Source organism: Lontra canadensis, unplaced genomic scaffold, assembly GCF_010015895.1.
Source record: "Lontra canadensis isolate GAN:19392208 unplaced genomic scaffold, GSC_riverotter_1.0 scaffold51, whole genome shotgun sequence".
Lineage (NCBI taxonomy): Eukaryota > Metazoa > Chordata > Mammalia > Carnivora > Mustelidae > Lontra > Lontra canadensis.
In genome coordinates, this window is record NW_022631045.1 from 12,071,289 (window position 1) to 12,092,368 (window position 21,080).

A 21,080-nucleotide genomic window follows, 5' to 3' on the forward strand; every position below is an offset into this window, starting at 1 on the left:
AGAGGGCTTTAAAGTAGGAAATCTAGGATTGAATTCCAGTTTTGCCTCCTCCTAGTTGTATGTTCTTAAGCAGATTTCTTTTTGTTTCTTTTTAAAAGATTTTATTTATTTATTTGACAGGGAGAGAGAGAGAGAGAAAGAGATCACAAGTAGGCAGAGAGACAGGCAGAGGGGGTGGGGGAAGCAGGCTCCCTGCTGAGCAGAGAGTCCAAGGTGGGGCTTGATCCCAGGACCCTGAGATCACGACCTGAGCCGAAGGCACAGGTTTAACCCACTGAGCCACCCAGGCTCCCCCTTAAGGAGATTTCTTAACTCATTTTCTTCACCTGTATAATGGCAACTATGTGAGAATTACTTATTATTATTCCAAGAAGCATAGTGTCTTGTACATAGGGAGTTATTGGTTATCATTGTATTCACTGTTTTATCTCTCATACTTAGTTCAGAATTCAAAACACTGCTGAGTGAAATAACCAAAGCAAGCTAGTTCTGCACACATTATTTTCAGCTGCATACTATTTCCATCTGAACATTTGGTTCCCCAAACTCATTATCTTTACTCCCAAACTGTTTCAATTACAGTAAAGTGACCAACTTGTTAAGATCTGGTCAGGAATTTACTGGTTTGAGCACTGAAAGTCCTACATCCTGAGAACTCCCTCAGTCCTGGGCAAACCAGGACAGTTGGTCACCTTAAATTAGAGTTATGGCGCCAACCATAAAAACAGACTTGAGTTAGTTTAAGAAACAAAGGGGGGGGGAAGGAGTGCAGGAAAATTTACTGAAAAATATAGAGCAATTCACAGAACCAAATGAAAAGCTGTAGAATCTAATCTATGAAAAACTCAGGATGAAAACAACTCGGCAGATCTAAGTGACAGGAATTAATGAAAGATTTCTTCATAGTACCTCTGCAAGGCAAACAACTTAGGTCCCGCTATCAGCTCATTTAAGATTTAAATGCCAGGGACTGCATTTGATAGGCTTTGTGTTAACCAGAAAGAGTAAGTCACTTTAATTAACCAAAGGAGGCAGGAACACTTAGATTAAAAATCTCCCCAAAAGATATCTAATAGCAGAAAAGTACCTTGCCAAGAAAGGTCAAAACAGAATGTGGTTTCCAAAAGAAGGGAGTGTATGTAAGGTCACCACATCAACTACTTTTTGAACACATCACGACTTAAGACTCCATGACACAGTCACTGTTATTCATTATTTTTCTTTCATTTTGGCAAACTCCTACTCATTCTTCAAGACCTAGCTAAAGTGTGATCTTCTGTGTAACTTCATTCACTTTCCCCAGGTATAGTCACTCCCTTTCGCCATGCTCTCATGGTACTTTGCAAATTATGTACCTGTACCATGCTATACAGAGTACAGCTCACCCTTGAACAACATGGGTTTGAACTATGCTGGGTCTACTTGCACATAATTTTTTTACAGTACTGTACTATAAATGTATTTTCTATTCCTAGTGGTTTTAACATTTTTTTCTCTAGCTCACTTTATTATAAGAACACAGTATATAAGACATACATATACAAAATATGTGTTAGCTGACTGTTTATCTCATCTGTAAGGCTTGTAGTTAATAGCAGGGTATCTGTAGTTAAGTGTTTGGGGAATCAAAAGTTATATGTGAATTTCTGACAGCACAAGGGTGGGCATTCCTAATCCCCATGTTGTTCAAGAGCATACTTAGGTATCAGTCTCTCCCACTAAACTGAGCAAGGACAATATTGTTTATATTTATTATCTTTGGCATTAACAATGCCTGCCCAGCCCATAGCAAATGATAAATATGTGATTAATACATCCATTATCCAAGTCACTAGGATATACAAAGCATCAAATTAAAAGGGAAGAGAACTACTATAAGTAAACACGCTGGCAATATCAAAGAGAAAGCTGACTGTGCAAGGGAAGGACAGTCAAAAGAATTATGAAGAGCAAGAACTCCACAAACACAGAAATTAAGGATAAAACTCTACAAATTTAAGAACCTAAAGGCATTACTTATATAAAAGTAAAAACTGATATCCATATGCATAATGGTAATTCTCAAGAAACAAGAAAATAAGTAAATTAGATTCTAACTAAGGCAGAGAAATGTACAGGATACAGAAACACTGACATTTCAAAATAAAAGAAAGTTTGATATGTAAACAAATAAAATGTAGAGCCCAGAAAACATAACCATTTGGAAAGACTAATTCCAAGTAAATATAGTCATGATTTATTTTTACCATATTTTAACTATTAATGTTGGTATCCTAGGCTGTGACAAAATTTTTCTTAATAGCAAAAATGCACATAGTACAGATATATCCTCCTTAGGATTCTACTATTGCTTTACCTTCAAAGTAAAGGAACAGAGACTGGTAAGTGAGAATACAGCTGAACTCTACGCTAAGAAACCAAAGTCAACTTAGGAACAGTCATGGAAAGAGACTGTCACTGATTCTGAAGTTAGATTCTCCAGATACATTTTCTAACTCCTTTGAGGGATACCAAGAAGTCAAGTTACTCTTTCACTTCAAGTGTTACCCAGTCTGTATCACAGTGCACCCAAATAACTGAAATTCATTTTACCAAATGTATTGCTTATGACATTGTAACATTAAACTATTTTTTTTTTAATTCAAGAGAAGGAGGGAGGGGTAGAGAGAAACAAAGAGGTGGGGTGGGGAGAGAATCTTAAGCAGGGTCCACGCCCAATGTGGAGCCCAACACTGGGCTCCATCTCACCTGAGATCATGACCTGAGCTGAAATCAAGAGTTGGACACTTAACCAACTTATTAAATTTACCACCCAGGCATCCGTAGTCTTTATCTGAACTATCTTTATCTATTCTTTATTACCTGAACCCTCTCACTGATCTTAGTATCACTGTAGGGATATAGTCTGAAGTACACAGCATCACCAATGGAAGTATTTTTTTTTTTTAATAAAAAATGCTTAAACCGAAGACAATCATGCCTCTGAAGCTAACCTCCAGTTTACAGAAAATCCAGAGGGTGGTAAGAAATAGGAGGAACAAGTTAAGCAATATCACAAAGAAACAGACATATCCAGTAATAGGACAGTTTATTAGGTTGAACTACATGAAACTGCTGATATTTGACTAATAAGTTGACTCAAAAATGGAAATTTCATGTGGTTCAACCTAATAAAAGAAAACTGACCTGATTTCTTCAACAAATTAACACACACAGCAGCCAACCAACCTAAGTCCACCAGTGATGAATGGACAAAATGTGGTACCTACATACAACTGAATATTATTCAGCCATACAAAGAAATGAAATTCTGACACATGCTACAAATGGATGAACCTCGAAGACATTATGCTGAGAGAAATAAACCAGTCACAAAAGGACAGATATTGTATGATTCTACTTATGTGAGGTTCCTAAAATAGTCAAATTTAAAAAGACAGAAAGTGGAAGGAAGGTTGCTAGGAACTGGGGAAAGAGGGAATGCAGAGTTACTATTTAATGAGGTCAGAATTTCAGCTGGGAAAGATGAAAAAGTTCTGTAGATGGAAGAGTGATGATCATTACACACAATGTGAATGCACTTAATGCTACAGAACAGTACACTTAAAATAGTTAAAATGGTATATTCTGTTATGTATATTTTACTACAATAAAAAAAATGGGGGGAGGAGCCTATTCTAGATTAAAGAAGACCTAGGAAACACCCAAATATGATCTGACCTTGTTTAATCCTGGTTCTAATGACCAAATGTTAAGGAAAAAAGAGTAAAGGACAACTGGGGGAATTTAAAATGTGGACTAGATTAGACGTTATTAGGAAATTATTGTGTCAGTGTGATATGGTATTTATGTAAGAATGCATTATTTTTAGAGAAGTAGCCTTAAGTCTTCAGGAGTAAAATGTCATGATGTCTGTTATATATACAGATGGAACAAAAGATGAAACAAAGAGCAAACTGTTACTTATTAAATTCAAGTGATGTGCATATGGAATTATACTATTCTCTCTACCTTACTACATATTAGAATATTTCTATGATTAAAAAATAAGAGGAGCACCTGGGTGGTACAGTCAGTTAAGTGTCTGACTATTGGTTTTGGCTCAGGTTGTGACTGTGGGGTCTGGGGATTGAGTCCCAAGTTGGGTTCTGCCCTCTGTGTGAAGTCTGCTTGGGTCTCTCTCTCCCTCTCCCTCTGCCCCTCCCCAACTTGCTCACATGCTCTCTCTAAAATAAATAAATCTTTAAAAAATAAAATAAAATAAAAAATTAAGAAAAAAATTTAAAATTATTTCAGTATGCATGTGTCTTAACCTCCCAACACTTTACCTATTATAGTAAAAGTTTGAACTTGATTTGGAAAGCAATAGGAAAAGGCACTAAAAGATAAAAAGCATCAGTTCAAAAATGTATTCCAAGGAAATTATTGTGCTGGTGGTACCTAGTATAGATATAGTCTTTCAAGAAATATTTTAGTGCTTATTTTGTTCCAGCCACTGTACTAAGAAGTAGGCAAAGGAGATATAGAGTCTATGTGCTCAAAAAGTTCACAATCTAGTAGGAGAAAGAGAGAAAACATAATTGAAATACATTATCGTAACTGCAATGAGAAAGATATATATTCAGGAGCGAAGAATGGTACCTAACTCAACTTGGGAAGATGAGAGATCCAAAAAGGTTTCTCCTAAGAGCTAAACCCAGTATTTAGAGAGGGGTAGGAATTAGCCAGGCAACAGGAGGCAGGGCAGGATATTCCAGTCAGCAGGATTGCCCTGAGAATAGAAATAGCATTGGCAAGCAGGGGAGGGCAGGATTCCAGATTATGTATAAGCATATAAGAAGTTCAGTGTTGCTAGAGCTTAAAGGGGCAGAGAGAGAGGGGAAGGAAAGTTGAACCTGGAAAAACAATCAGTTATCTGACTCCCTGAAAGATCTCACGGACTAGAGAAAGACCACCACTTTGGGGGCAACTTTTAAATTGCCAGATGATAAGTATGAAGCCCAAAAGGGGGCTGGAGGCAGTGAATAGAGAGGCAGAGCCAAAATCCAGAGACAGCACAGAGATTCAAGCTACATGACCGGCATCTGACTGAATGTGGAAGATGAGGAAGGAGTCCAAGAAGCCTCTCAAGTTTCAAGTTCAGGTCACAGTGAGGGTGATGATAATGCCATAAACAGAAAAAAGAAGAAGAAAAAAAGGCAGAACATAGTTTTAAACACTTTGAGCTTAAGGAGCTGATGTGATGTTCATGTGATTGATTAATTTCTAGCAGATGCTTAAAACAGATTTAAGTCCCCCCACACTGAAATGATAGTTAAAAACTAAGGGAGCTGCTGGATGTGGGCAAGAAAAGTAATCTACAGCGAACAGAGTCACAGACAGAATCCTAAAACATGCCTACACTTAATAGGTAGGACGAAAAGTTGGCAAAATCAACCAAAAAGAAGTAATCAATGAGGCAGAAGGACAAGGAGAGATTCTATGCCATTAGTGAATTCAGGAAAAGATAATTATAACCTCTATGCTGTGTGATATATAGATTCCTGAAAAACCTCATGATCTGCAAAATTAAGAAAAAAGAGGGTAATACATCAAGGTGGTTAGGGCAATAAGCATCTTTAAGACAGAACTCCGGGTTAAATGGAGCCTAGAGGCAGAATATGGGTGAAGGGCCATGTGCATACTGTTGCACTTGCTGTGTTCAACAATGTTCTATACTTCACATGTTTATGTCCAAGTGCTGTTACTCGGGAGTGCTAAATAGTTAATGTGCTGGTAAAAATAAACTCAAAAAACAAATATGAACCAACATGAATTCTTCAATTCCTCTTCAGCATTCAAGTATGAATTAGTTCATGTTACAAAAATACAGCAGAACAGACGGTCAGAGGAGGGCTAGGCAACAATATCAATGCCATGGAGTCAACACCAAAAGAAATTATTGATGTCCTAGAGTCACAATGTACCACTCACTCCCAAATGTACAGTGTTTTTAGGTATATTATCTAGTCTCTCTTCTCAAGAGTATTTATTGAATTTTTAAAACTGGTCATTAAATGACCACTCACAGCCCAAGCTCTCTACCCTCAGTGAGATTCTTTACAGAGTCCACTTCTTTTAAAAAAATTTTTTTAATTTAAATTCAACTTAGTTAACATACAGTGTATTATCAGTTTCAGGGGTAGAATTTAGAGATTCATCAGTTGCACATAACACCGAGTGCTCATTCCATCAGGTGCCCTCCTTAATGAACACCATCCAGTTACCCCATACCCACACCCACCTCCCCAGAGCCCACATACTTTAACAGCTATACACACGCACACACAGAAGTTGTTGTAGATCACAGCAATTTATCCCAAAGAGGTAAAGGAAAATTCACTGAGGAAAGGTTTACAGAGAAGGAAAAGACTAGAAAGTTAACAGTACAAGTATGTTATTGGTCAGTCAGGAAAGGCCCTATAGAGAACTTCTGAAGGGTTATTTTTTGTTTTAACTAGGATGACTTGGTATGGCAGAATTATAATCTTTGTGTTCCAGAGATATAGGAAGGAGTCTGAGTGAAGCAAGAGTTTGCTAGAGTGAGCCCCACTAAACAGACAGTAAAAGAAGGTATACAGAGAATAGCGTGTGCAGAGGCGTGGAGAGGAAATCATACTGGTTACTCCACCATCTCAAGTCCTTAATCACAGCTGGGAAAAAAGGAATTATGTGCGGTATCTTAAGGACTTTTAATTTTATGCTGAAGGCATTGGGAATGACCTTATCAAAAGAGCAACACAAAACTTTTCAGAAAGATCAACCCACAAGATACAATGGGAAGGGAAGATACTGGTGACAGGGAAACCAGGTGCACTATCATATTTAAAACAGGTGGACAGACAGCAGCCCAAACTAGTGTAGCTATAGTAAATAAGGTCAATATCAAAGGTAAAATTATGAGGGCTCTTCAGATAATTGACCAGTACAGAAAAGTGAAGGAAGGGAAGAGAAGGGAGTCAAGGTTAGGTTTCAAGCTTGAGCAATTAGGTAGTACCATTTAGCAACAGAGGCTCCAGAAAAAAAAGCAAGTCTGGTAATGCTGGTCAAATTTGCAAATGAGAAAATGTGTATTATCCCCAGCATTAGAAACTTAAGCATAAAGTTTAAGTGTTAAGCCCAAGGATACGGGTTGTTACATCCTTGGTGAAACCAACTAACTAGCTCCTTACTAATAAGGAAATTTTCTAATAGTAAAAAGGCAAGAAAAAGGCAAATAAACCAAATGATAATTAAGATATCAACAATTTTTATTAGCAAGGTTCTAAAACACCAAGACAGGTGCTTCTGTGAAATAGCCAAGATTTCTTAAATATTTTTCCCATTAATTAAGTTTCAGATGTATTTCATACAAGTCAGGTCTAAGGCTCCACGCAGTGGAGAGACGGCAAAGAACATGAGCAAGAGTTCTGGTGTTAGTGCCATACGGCAAAGAACATGAGCAAGAGTTCTGGTGTTAGTGCCATACTGCTTAACTAGAAGCCTAGGTCCTGCCGCTTACAACCCCTCACCCATGACGTAGGGCTAGTTACTTAAGAATCGTGGGCCTCAAGGTTCCTCAGCAGTGAATGTGGATAATAACAGCACATACTTCTCAGGATTGTTGTGAAGACTAAATAATCCACATAAAATACTTGGTACAGGTACACTGCAAACAATAAATGTTAAGATTTTTTAAATAATTGTTATTAGTTATTGTTACTGATAAAAAATGTTACATTTTTGAGGTATACAGGGGCAAGAAAAAGCAAAGTTGACCTGGGTGGCAATTACCAGAATGTTTGACTTATAGCTATTCATTAAATGGAACATTTCCATTTTGTGCACTTTTCTGTAAGTAGATTGGAAAGTTTTAAATACTTTCGTAAAAGGGAAAAAAGTTCAAGAACAATGCCTTACATAAAAAGAACTGCTATTAAAACACACATTCCAAAGCACATGAAGATAATTAAGAATTTCCTTTTCACAGTCTATTCCCTGGTTTTTAGCTACAAAATCCATTCCCCCTACTCAAGCTCCAAACTGCTATCTGTGATAATTACTCCCCTCCCTTATCTATACCTACAGACCTCAGGACACATTTTATCCCTTTTCTCTACTTGAGTTTCAGGAAGAACAGGAAGAAAAAGGAAGAGGAGGAGGAGGAGGAGAAGTTCAAATCCTATTTCAATGTTATGACCATCTCCAATCTCAACTTTTAAAAAAATTTCTCCTTACATATGGGATGAGAGCATTATTCCTCCAGAACTAATTTTAGATATTACTGCCAGTCACCTTTTTCAATTGCTCTAATCATGTTGTACCTTCTAACTCTACTCTGGAATAAATTCCTTCAGATCTCCCTGTCAGTAAGTGTCCAAGCAACTCTTTGCTAAGACATATTTCTCAGACCACCATGGGCCATATGGAAGTCTCATCTCTTCACTCCCTAAACTATTCCTTCCTCTTTCTCGCCTTAGATTTCATTGATGAATTTCTTCTGTGCCCTGTTCAAGTTTAGCACATACTTCCTATAAAATTCACCAACCTCTTTTCTATGAAGCCATTCTTTACTGACTATGAAATTGTGCTCTTCCTCCACCCTCTCCCCACAATTTCCTCTTTACTTTTATTTTCTTTAGAAAATATGTAATTTAGGGGCACCTGGGTGGCTCAGTGGGTTGAGGCCTCTGCCTTCGGCTCGGGTCATGATCCCAGGGTCCTGGGATCAAGCCCCGCAATGGGCCCTCTGCTCAGCAGGGAGCCTGCTTCCTCCTCTCTCTCTCTCTGCCTGCCTCTCTGCCTACTTGTGATCTCTATCTGTCAAATAAAATAAATAAAATCTTAAAAAAAAAAAGAAAATATGTATTTTATACTTGCACATAGCACCTTATTTATGTATCAGCTGATTGTATATTTTATATCTTTTGTATATCCTACGCATGAAAAGGTAGGAATCACATCTCATCAAAGTACATCTCACTGTTTTGAAATAGCCTGATAATCACAACTATTTAAGTCACAAAGCTAAACTGTTGTGTAGGTTTCTGATTTAACACAGTTGCTAAAGGATAAAACTAAGTTAGATACAGTGACTAGTCTTGGTTATACCTAAATCCACAACAGAGACACTTACCACATTTGACCCCAGTTTACCCTTTAGTCATATTCCCTTCACTCTCAGCAGTCCTACTGCTTTCTCTCAGGACTGCTGAATTACTCCTCCCACAAGCCTGCAATGCCCCTTCCTTGTGCCCTCCCTTTTCCTGCATTTTACCAGGCCAACTTTCTTTCAACTTTCAGGATCAGCTTACTCTAATTCATCCACTAGAAATCAACCGGAACATCCCCCACCTGACTGCTCATCCCCAAGTTAGAATTTTCTCAGAATATATTTATTGATGTACTACATTGTAATTATCAGTTTACTTTTCTATTACCCCACTGAACTGTAAACTCCTTGAGGTACAGGCTGAATTTTATTCTCTTGTGCATGCCCAAGACCCAACAGTTAGACATCCAATTGACAATTAGTGAATGAATGCTCATACCCACTTCATGAAATTGTACATGCTACATAAGCACTCTCCCGTTTCCTCCCCTAAAGTACTTTCCTCCTGTAAAGTAGGAATAATGCTATACCTAGTTCATAAAATTCTTTTTTTTTTAAAGATTTTATTTAAAGATTTATTTATTTGACAGAGATCACAAGTAGGCAGAGAGGCAGGCAGAGAGAGAGGAGGAAGCAGGCTCTCCGCTGAGCAGACAGCCCGATGCGGGGCTCGATCCCAGGACCCTGGGATCATGACCCGAGCCGAAGGCAGCGGCTTTAACCCACTGAGCCACCCAGGTGCCCCACAGTTCATAAAATTCTTATAAGGATTAAATGAAGTCTCATGAAGTTCTTAGTATAGTGTCCGCCCCTTAGAACTACCATTTGAATGTCTGCTATTTCATGCCTTAGTTACCCTAATGTATCCTGGGAAATGTAATATTATGACCACTATTTTCAGGCTAAAAGGCTTGGCAGGAATGCCTCTATTTCTCATGCATACAGAAGTCATTAATTACATTCTGATCATCAGCAAATATTTATTGCATACCTATTAAGTGCAGGAGTCCTTACGAGGTAGCATTGAGCTCCCAGAACACAATAATATAGGCAAGTAATAAAACAAAAACCTGTACCAATATCCAAGAGAGGAAACAATGTTATTAGTTTTTTGGTACAAACAATATGAGTATTTTTCAAACTATGTAAGTTTTTCTTTATAATAGTGGTAAGCTTCAAAAACAATTACTGATGGGAAAAGTTCAAAATTAACTATCATCAAGTGGACCAATAACAGGAGGCAGTTCCAAAATGTTCTTGTTGCCATTCCTAAGTTTCACTTTTGCTTAGAAACACTTCTCACAAAAAAAATTTAACCATGACCAGAATAGAGATAGATGACTTTTGTGTTATTCAAATGGGAATTCCTTAGGTTTTTCCCAATTAGCATTTAATTTTGTAGCTCTGAAAAATCGCCCGGGGTTTTGTCTGTTTCTCTACAAAACAGAACACGGACAGTTTCTCCACCACCTTCTCTAAGACAGGAAAAATGCACACTTCTTAGTTACACTGGCCCTTTATCAAGAATTGCAAAATTGCAAATCATGTCACCTAGTATTAGAAAAGGACGCTGTGGACTTAAAGCCACGTTCTCCCTAACAATTCCAGAGGTCAGAGTCCCAGGGAAGTTTGTGCTGTATACTACATTGCTTTCAGTAGCTGCAGAGAGACCTCTAGCGCTGCTTCAATAAGCCGAGTTTGCAAATAGTACCTGCTAATGTCACCTTAATAAAACAATGGCAACATGCTGAGTAGCAACCAACTAAGTGACCAAGATGTTTACAGTTTTGCAACCACATGGAAATTGTACCGGCTTGAAGAAAGAGATATATACAAGGCCGTACGAAGCTATGTATCCAATTTATTCCGGTAGAATATGTCAAAGAAATTATTATCCCATGCACAATCCCACTACAAGAACGGCTAAGAAAACAGGTCCTGTGAGCGGAGGTCGAACAACGTCTCTTCAAAAGCCTCAACACAATAGATGGTAAACTATTGTCCACCTTCAGCTTGCTCCAAATGCCAACAGTAACAGGAGTATGAGCTGGAAGAGCTTATCAAGACTGGTCCAAAGGACAGCACTGGAATATGAGAAAATGGTCCTGGCGCATCCTACCCTCCCCCATCCACCACCCTCAAACAAGTCAGTTACCCGGCTGGTCCCCACCCCCCTCGGCGGGCCGCCACCGCCCGCCTGGGCCCCGCTCGCAGGAGATATGCGCGGGGACCCGCACAGCCCCAGCTCCATGTGCGGCAGCGCGGGAGACACCGAGGGGGCCGCGCCGGGCGGGAGGCTGCACGGGCGGCCGGCGCGAGTCGCGGCCGCCCCCTCCGCGGTGCGGTCGACGGACAGGGGCGGCAGCATCCCCGGCCCGCGAGGCCCCGGCCGCGGACCCCGCCTCAGTTCCACATCCCTTCCTCGCCGACAGCAGGCCGCGCCCGCGTGACGGGGCCGAAAACCCCGGCATTTCCCGGTCCCCGTGCCGGCAGTTCCGGAGGGTGGCTGCAGCCCGGCCCGCGGTCCCGTCGCCCGCTCCGCCCAGCCCGCGGCCACGGTGACGGGAGGCGGCGGCCAACTCCGACCCACCGCGAGCCGGCGAGAACCAGCCCGGCGCCGGTCCCCCGCCCCTCCCCGCCGCCGTGGGGCCGCCGCGGCCAGGCGGGCGAGCCGGGCGGGCCCAGACCACGGAAGCACACTCACTTCCACATCGCGGCCCTTGTTCTTAAAGCTCTTGATGCGGTGGTTCTCCAAGCCCGGGTTCTCGGCCATGGCTGCGCGCGGCTCCGGTGGCGGCTACTCCTGCGGCTGCGGCGGCGGCGGCGAGTCTCGGCGCGGGAGGGGGAGGTGGGGGAGGGCAGGAGGGGATGGGAGGGGGAGGGGGAGAGGAGAGCACGTTCCGTGACGCCTCCGAGCGCGAGGTGGCAGCAGCGCCGGGGGAGGCGCAGGCCGACTGCCGGGCGGGGCGGGGCGGGAATAGCAGGAGGAGTCGCGCGCGCCGGGCCTGCTGGGGTCACGTGGCCGGGACGGCCCCCGTCTGGACGCCACCCGACTGTTCTCGGGACGACCCCCACCTCCCCTAGGGCCTCCCCACAATCTCTGAAGGATGCAAGTCATGTGCCAGGAATGGAGCCGGATCGAGCGGCTTTCACTGCCCCCTGAGACGCGGAGCTGCGGGCAAAAACTACAGTTCCCAGCATGCCAGGTACCAGTGGGGTTAATTCTCCCGGCCTTGACAGAACGGGAAGAATGCCGGGAACTCTGCGCGCGCGGCTTTCAGTGCGGGGCGCTCAGTGCGCCCGGGCGCGAAGCCCCGCCCCCAAGGCAGCCCCTGGGCGGAGAAGTGGGAGGGGCTCTCCAGGAGATGGCACCTTGCGCCCTATTGGGAGGGCGGGGCGGGGCTTCCTGGGAGGTGCATCTTGCTCCCAGTAGCCTAGAAAATTAGAAACCAATCGACGGTTTGTGCTTCGCTTCCTTGCTTCTTTGGGGTCTCCTGGAATAGCAGCCACCCTCATTCGTTGTTCCCTTGCTCTGCTTTGGTTTTATAAATAGTAATTATTTCCATCTGACATGTAGATTTGCGATGTGTTTATGTATATGCGACCTGGCTTACTGCAATGGAATTAAGCTCAGTGAGAGCAGGGACTTTTGTTGGTTTATTGCTGAATTCCTCGCGTCAAAACAGTTCTTGGCACGTTGTGAATATTCAGTAAATACTTGAACAAATCAGCGCTGTAGCATTGTTTCTCGGTTTCTTCATCATCCTCCCAAACCCGGTTCTGCAACCTTCACACTGGCAATTCCTTCATTTCCGTGTCCCTAACCCCTCTAGTTCCATCACCACACATAATCTTCTCAGCCTTCAGGAAGCAGTCAAATTCTCATCTGCAGACTCTCCGATCTAGTATCTTCCCTTCCGGTCATCGGAGGACTAATGACAGGAAATTTCGATCAGTAACACTAACAGAAAGTGGCTTTCTGGAGCAGTTGGGTTTCTTTGATTGTATGTGAGATAATCAGTTTCAGTATCTATGGCAGATATAAGCAGGTATGCAACATTATAGTACAATTCAAATGATATTGAGGTAATTCAAAGGTTGGTAGAAATATAACCCTAAAGAGGTTAAAGAAGACATTTTTCCGAAGCAAAGGGCCCTTAAAGACCCGGCGGTCCAGGTGTCATGAATTCAGAGGCCTTACAATGGCCGTGGCATTTGTTTTGTGAGTGGTAGGATGTGGCCTGTTGATAAACACAGGCCCATTTAAAGACACTGTTGCCAAAGGTCCAGTTTTTCAAAGGAAACCAAAAGGCTGTGTTTTCTCTTCATTTTTAAATGTCAGTTTGCATTTTTAAATGCACTTCAGTGCATCAGTCCCTTGAGAATTCTAGGCCCTCATGTTATAATATCTGATCCTGATCCAACCACTCATTTGAAGGGAAACAACCATAGCACTCACCTAAAATTTAGAATGAATAGAACTTTAGTTCTTAAGGCAACAGCAGTGTGTATTGGCCAGTCTCCCTGACTGACTGCAAGAGAAACTTCCAGACTGCTGCTCCATTTCTATTATAATTTAGCAAGGCATTCTCTTTAAAGGTTACTTTACCCTCTTCCATCACTTCTCTCCACCCTTTTTGCTGTCATCAAATGTGTAAGTCTTTCATCATTTTATAGTTTTAAACATATTTAGTGAGCACGTACCATGTGTCAGTCATTGTGCTAACACTAGGATCTATTTGTAAACAAGACAGCCTGGTTTCTGCCTCCAGACAGCTTCATGTCTATCAGAGGAGACAGATAATAAAACAAGTTATCACCCCAAAAGTGTGATGGTTGTCAAGAAAGGGGAAGAAAGCCCAAGACTCACAATGGGGAGATCTTTATAACCTGCTGACTCTGAAGACCCCTAACGTATGAGGATAGGATCACAAATGGACGTCTACATAGTACATCTAAATATTGAGAAGATATAGGGGCACCTGGGTGGCTTAGTCAGTTGAGTGTCCAACTCTTGAATTCAGCTCAGGTCTGGATCTCAGGGTCATGAGTTCAGGACCCGTGTTGGGTCCTGAAAATAAATAAATAAATAATAAATAAATAAATAAATATTGAGAAGGTGTGAATTAAACTTACAGAATTAAATAAAATATATTCTAACATTTGACATTGACAAATGCACTTTCTTTACAACCTGGAAGTCTGGGCTTGAATTTAAATTCCCTGACTCCTTGGACTTCTGCTTCGGAATGTGGGCATGCAAATAGGGCTGGAAGCCAACCCTCCCCCACCCCCAACCCCAATTTTTGTTTCCCTTCTTTTGCATCTCCTGGCTCCATCCTACACGGGAATAGCACACATGTGCATACCCCTACCCGCGAAGTTCAAGTTCTGCCACTTACCCCCAAAACTTTATTTACATCCCCCTACTCACTTCTAGGGATGATCCTTGGCCATTGCTCAGGCCTGGAGTGTGCAAAGTAGTGGCACTGTGTATCTCTACCAGGACAGACCCAGGATAGGGGCCTGGGTAGCCCCTGGATGCAGGCTTGTGCATTTGAGCAGGGCATCCCAGGGCTCTGGTACCCAGAGCTGGATCTAGAAGCAGTGAGCATGACCTCTTAGCCCCATGAAGTGGGTAGAGCAAGGGGGGATACAGAAGAGAGACAGAGTGAGGTCCTTTAAAAGGCAGGGTCCAGAGCAGGGGCCTCTCTTGCCTGGGTCTAACTCAGTCATTTTTACTCTTTGCCATTATCCCCAGCAACTTAAACATGACATGCTGGCCCCAGAGTCTCTCTTCACTCCGTATTCTTAACTCCACCAGATTTCTGCCACTTGCAGCTGCCACCACGCCTTGGAGTCCTTAATCTCTGGGAAATCACAGTGACACAAATTTGGTGTTTCCCATCGTTAGCAACCATCTCTTTTCCCTCACCCTAATCTCCCTTGCCCTAAAACTTTTCCCAACAAGTCTTCTACGTGGATTTCTTTTCCAGACTTATTTTGAGTGTTTACCACAGAGCAGGCATTGCTGTCATCAGACACAATAAGGGGGGTGGGGAGCAGAACAGAGACAGAAAGGAAGAGCCCTCTGCCTGGGAAGTCAGTCAAACTCTTCTCCTTCTGACTCACCACCCACCTTCTCAGTGGGTAATCAGGCGACAATACCCTGAATGCAACACAAACACAGCAGAACCAAAAGGAAACTCATGATTTTTCCTTCAAAGTCAGCTCCTCGGGTAAATACACCAACTCTGTTGGCGTATTTGGCATACTCTGTTGGCCAACATTTTCCTGGAGTCCCTAGGAGAATGGTATTACCATTCTCCTAGGGATGCCACTCAAAGCTGAGAGCCATCTTTACTCCTTGCCTCTTTCTCAACTCCCACACCTAGTCATCATGTTAAGACATCATTCAGTGCTTCTTAGATCTGGCTCTTCTGCCCGTGCCACCCACAAGTCTACCTTGACACTGCCTCCTAACTGGTTCCCCTGCTTCCTCCAGCTTCCCCACATAATCTGACTCACCACCCCCAGATCTACCTAATTCTCCCCGTATTCAGCACACTCCTTCCCCTCTACCATTGTCTGTCAAATCATTTCTAAACTCCTTAGTCTGGTAGTTCAGATCATGTGTGATCCAGCCACAGTGAAGTGTACTTTTCTTATCTCTGACTCCTCTACAAATAACTATGCTTCAGCTAACCTGTTCTACTCACCCTTTCCAAAATATGTCTTAGCCTTTGGAGCCTTCACATCTTTGCTGTTTGATTTACCTAAAAAGCCCTGGCCCTCTCCCTGTCAAAAGTGGTCCCTCTTTAAATGCTCAGTCCATGAAGTCACTTCTCTGAGAAGCTTTCCCAGTATGATGCAGTGGAGAGAACTTTAGAACCTGAACAGTCAGACCCTAGGGCTGACTTCCTACCAGAGCAAGCCCAGGTAATCCACTCTATTTGCCCTGAATTGTCTTCTCATCTGCAAATGAGAGTTCTGATCCCAGGGTTTTTGTGAGAATCAAGTTCTAAAATGCATGTGGAAGTGCTCTGAAACTGCTCCATTAATATTAGTTGTTAACTGTCTTTCCAACCAGGAGTGATATCTTCCTCCCTGAAACTCAAAGGAATTTACATACTGTTTTGTATTGCTGCAATTTGTGTAGTCTTCTCTCTCACGGTCACCTCTAAACCCATGAAATGGGTTGTACATGTTTGTGTTCCCCAGCCTAGAAATTGAATCTCATGCATGTTTTCTGAATGAATGAATGAGTGAATGAATGAATGAACTTCCTTCTCTCATAATCATGTTTAACTATTGCACTACTCTGTTAAGAGCACCTAAAGCAAAGAGTGAATACAGAAAATTGAAGAAAATGACACTGAAATTCATCAACTCAACCACCTAGCTGTGCTTCTAGAAACTCTGGTGGTAAAGAAATTTAAAATAATAAGAGTTTACGTTTTCCGAATACTTCCGCATGCCAGGCATTTATGTAAATCATCTCTAATCCCCCCAAGAACACAGTTGGAATGATCATCTCTATCTCTTTCTGGGGCAGGTGGAGCCTGAGGCTCTGGTTCAAAAGTTAGTAGCAGCAGACACAGCATTGTGGCAGTAAGGTGAGAAGTCAGAGAGGAAGAACTTGAGAACTCTCAGAAATAATTGGGAACACATGGAGGGGGGTGGCCAGGATCTGGCCAGTGAGCACTCCTACATAATAATGCAGATAATACAAATAAAGTGGCTTCATTTTGTAATGATGGGCCCATGGACCCAAGACACATACATTACACTTCCAGTACAATTCTCAAGTAATCAGAATGTGGTAAAATAAACTTAATGTTAAAATCGCAGTGAGCATACTGTAGTTATAAAAAGCATGATTCAATAATTCCAAATATACTTAAGGACCTCTCCATATCTCAAGGTCATGATCCTGGACCTTAATTATACGTTTACAATATCCCAGCTATAGAACCAAATGATATCCTAGAGAGGAACACTGTCTCAGAAGCTTAGTGACTTCCAATTCTTTCAATAACAAGCTATATGTCCTGGAACAAGTTATTTTGCCTCTCTTAAGTCACAAGTTTCTTACCTATAAAAGAAGCAGTTTGGACTGGATGATCTCCAGGCTTCTCCTACAGGTGTAATTCTCTGAGTCCCTGAGATCATCTATCCTTTCTATTTCTCATTATTTTATAAATGAGAAATCCAGAGATGGTAAATAATCGTAATTGGAGCTGAGCGTTCTGACTTTTTTCCACTGGTGTCCAGTCCTTCAAAGACCTTCCAGAATCCCCCACTGTGTCCGGCATGCCAGATCTGCTCTCTCTCAAACGCTATAGGCCACTCAATCACCCCAAGTCACAGTTTTCACTCTCAAGTATTCATCTCAGATAAGGAATATTTCCTCACATTAAGGTGTGAATGACTTTATTAAACCATGTGAATGGTATCTGTTTTTGTGTTATCTCCTCTAGTAAACATGAGGACCTGGAGGAAATGTGGCTCACTCCATATTCTGTCCCCATCCCTAAGATGGTACCTGGCCCTTTATGGGGCTTCTATAAATGTTAGATGGATGAATAAAACAGAAACTGGAGTAGAGAAAAAACTTGAAACTGACCAACTGGAGGAGAAAACATAAATATTTTTCTTCATGGCATAAAATCACACCATAGTAAGGAGGGGGATTATGGTCTTTAAATAATAATAATAACCAGTAATAACAACAACAAATAATTATTCCAGGAAGTATGCTAAACCCTTACTTGGATCACTTTTATTTAATCCTCATGACAATATTATCAGATAGAAACTATTTCTGTCCCATTTTATAGATAAAGAGCATGAGGCCAAAAAATGTTTAGTAACCCCTGCATGGTCAGGAGGAGATAGGGTCCAGGCAATCTGATTCCAGTGCTCACATCTGTGATTTCTTTTTCTTTTTCTTTTTTTCTAAAGATTTTATTTATTTATTTGTCAGAGACAGAGGGAGAGAGAGAGAGCGAGCACAGGCAGACAGAGAGGCAGGCAGAGGCAGAGGGAGAAGCAGGCTCCCCGCCGAGCAAGGAGCCCGATGTGGGACTCGATCCCAGGACGCTGGGATCATGACCTGAGCCGAAGGCAGCCGCTCAACCAACTGAGCCACCCAGGCGTCCCTGTGATTTGTTTTTCTGAGGGTGGACACAGAGAGTGATGGGGCCAGGAATAGTTCCACAACCTACAGCCAGGCCATCTGCAGGGACTGGCCAAGTACCTGTTTCCTGCAGGACCCTTGCCCCTGAGAACCAGGTTCCCCCTTCTGGCCTGCAGCACATGGAGATTCTCCCTGGATCTCGTGCAAACAAAGGGGTTTCCACAAGACAGTAAAGCTGTAGTCAATTGAAAGAAAAAGAAAGTAAATCTAGGTAGACTCGTTACTAAGAAATGATGAATTGAATTAGTGCAAGAAAACTGGTCTTTACAGAAAAGAGACTTGACTGTCGAATTGGCAGAGCTGGGAGAAAACCTAGCCCAATGAAAGGTAAATCCAGAGGTCAGACAAAAAAGGAGTTATCATCTAGAGCTCTACTAAGTAGGCATCTATGTGTTGTTTATATGTCACTGTTTGTTGGAGACGTAGTCTGTTTATGAATATTGAGCATTAAAGATGCTGATTTGTAAATATTCAGCTCTAAAACCTTTTATGAAAAACAAGATAACTGGAGGCAGGAGACATCTGAAAGTAGAAAGCAAAAAAGCATGGTTATGGGTGCCTGGGTGGCTCCATCAGTTAAGCATCTGCCTTTGGCTCAGGTCATGATCCTGGAGTTCCTGAATCAAATCCCACAACGGGCTCCCTGCTTAGTGGCGCGTCTGCTTCTCCCTCTGCCTCTGCTATTCCCCCTGCTTGTGCTCTCTCCCTCTCTCTCTCAAATAAATAGAATCTTTAATAAAAAAAAAGTTTGGTTAGTTTGATTGTAAACATATTACTCTGTCCCTGATACTTGGGGAATTTGTGATTCCCTGGATTGGAAAATGCCTAGAGATCTGACTCTTGCAGGAAGAGTACAGTTCCAGGAACATTTTTTTCCTTTTTCCAAATTGCTATGTCCCTTATAATCAACATTGTCAATATGTTAATAATCACCAAGCAAAATATATAATAGAAATTCTCCAAAAGAAGTTTTTCCTGCCTAAATTTTATAAGTCATTTAACTTTGGGGTCTACATCCCTTTAAATACTGCAATTTAAATGACTTTTTTGGGGGGTCCACTAAACCCAGATAAAACTTTTTAAAATAATAATAATAAATGATTTTGATTTTGATAAAATTTTTTTTCTCCAACTACTTCTTTACATTTGCTATCTTTGATACCTAAATGTACTACACATGAGATCACAGCAGCTTGAACATTTATAGGCCAGATAATGTGATGTCCTGAGCAACCACTACATGTGGCTATTAAATTTTAATTTTAATTAAAATAAAATTAAAAACTGATTTCCTCAGTTACACTAGTCTCACTTCAAATGCTCAGTAGCTTCCACATTGTAGCTGCCATATTGGACCATAGAGATGCAGAACATTACCACAGAAAGTTCTAGGAGACAGCACTGCCATAGACAGAGCTGTGTTCAATTCCCATATTTCACTAGAGTTGTGGGGCACCTGGTTGGCTCAGTTGATAGAGCAAGCAGCTCTCAATCTCCAGGTCATGAGTTTGAGCCCCATTTGGTCTTAGAGATTACTTAAGGAAAAAAAAAAATCACTGGCTCATACTAGACTTGTGACCACAGTGTTTCTTAAACTTTCAAAGCTTCAGTAAGTTAAACTGTAGAGATACAAATACCTACACCATTAAAGTAGGCAGTACAATGCTCAGCATATTTTAATTACTTAATAAAACAATTATTATTAATATTTAGGGATCAAAAATTCAAGTTTTTGAGACTAAAATTAGACACCAATGTTTTCTTCATATTATGAGTACTCAGATCTTGCTGGCTACTCAAAAATATTAAATTGAATTAAAATCAAGAACATCATAACACACTTACATTATTTTGTTTCTTCACTTAGGACATCAAACTTCTTTAGGATAAAAATAACTTGAATTGAATTGCCCTAGAGAAACCTTAGACTCAGGTAGCTGTTTAAATCTATAGAGTGACCCAGGAGATTTCTGACTCCCAAACCATCCCTGCAATTTAATTCACTCACATGTCCAGCAAATGTTTGTATTTGTACAAGAAGTCTATTGACTAACTAAGGCTGACTGGCAGAGCAATGAGGCTACATCATACCCCTCTCCCCACCACCCATTAGCTGGGAGATAAAACCCATGCAAGTTACACATCCCAGTGCTTGTGAAATTACTTCAACTTAAAATGTCTCCCCAGCACCATCCATTCTCCCCTCTTTCTGATCAATATGGAACCTTATGTAACAGCATCCAAAACTGAGAGAGAAAGCTGTGGATAATGTGCCCACAGAGCTTAATCCCTGCCACTCTCACAGAGGGACACACTGCAGTTAGGAATGCGGGCAACCAGAGCCAAGATAATTCCAGACTCATAGAACAATTGTTCTATCAACCCCAACTACGCAAAACAACCCAAACAAAAATAACCAGGAGAAGCTATGAGTAACCTACAACTCATCATGATACGAATTGCTAACATCACACTTACTTTGAAATTTCCGTTTTTCTAAGCTCCTCAAAAAAAAAGAAAGAAAGAAAGATTATGCAACGAGATGATAAAAAGATAGAGGACAATACTCTGCCCTTACTATTCAAAGCTGGATTGCAAAATATATAGTAGTTTTTTTAAAAAACCTCTGTTTTGTTCCCTTTGTAGACTGTTAATTGAACTTAGGTTTTCTTTCATGCCAAAGAAGTACAAATAAAGGGAGGAATATCTCTTGGAAGACTACAGTCCAGTAACTGATGGGAAGCCAGTGAA

At 41.6% G+C, this 21,080-nt stretch overlaps 1 protein-coding gene and 1 long non-coding RNA gene across 3 annotated transcripts in view; one reads left to right on the top strand and one right to left on the bottom strand.

The window, feature by feature from the left end:
- The window catches only part of KPNA3 (karyopherin subunit alpha 3), a 102,011-nt gene extending 90,027 nt beyond the window's left edge, over window positions 1-11,984 (bottom strand). The window contains exon 1 of the mRNA XM_032874097.1: window positions 11,835-11,984. Coding sequence (XP_032729988.1) covers window positions 11,835-11,903 — 69 coding nt within the window. The 5' untranslated portion in view covers window positions 11,904-11,984. The remainder of the gene's footprint in view (window positions 1-11,834) is intronic.
- Window positions 11,985-12,016: 32 nt separating this feature from the next.
- The window catches only part of LOC116877372, a 37,919-nt gene continuing 28,855 nt past the window's right edge, over window positions 12,017-21,080 (top strand). For both annotated transcript variants that reach the window (XR_004384625.1, XR_004384626.1), the window contains exon 1: window positions 12,017-12,336. This is a non-coding gene — a long non-coding RNA (uncharacterized LOC116877372). The remainder of the gene's footprint in view (window positions 12,337-21,080) is intronic.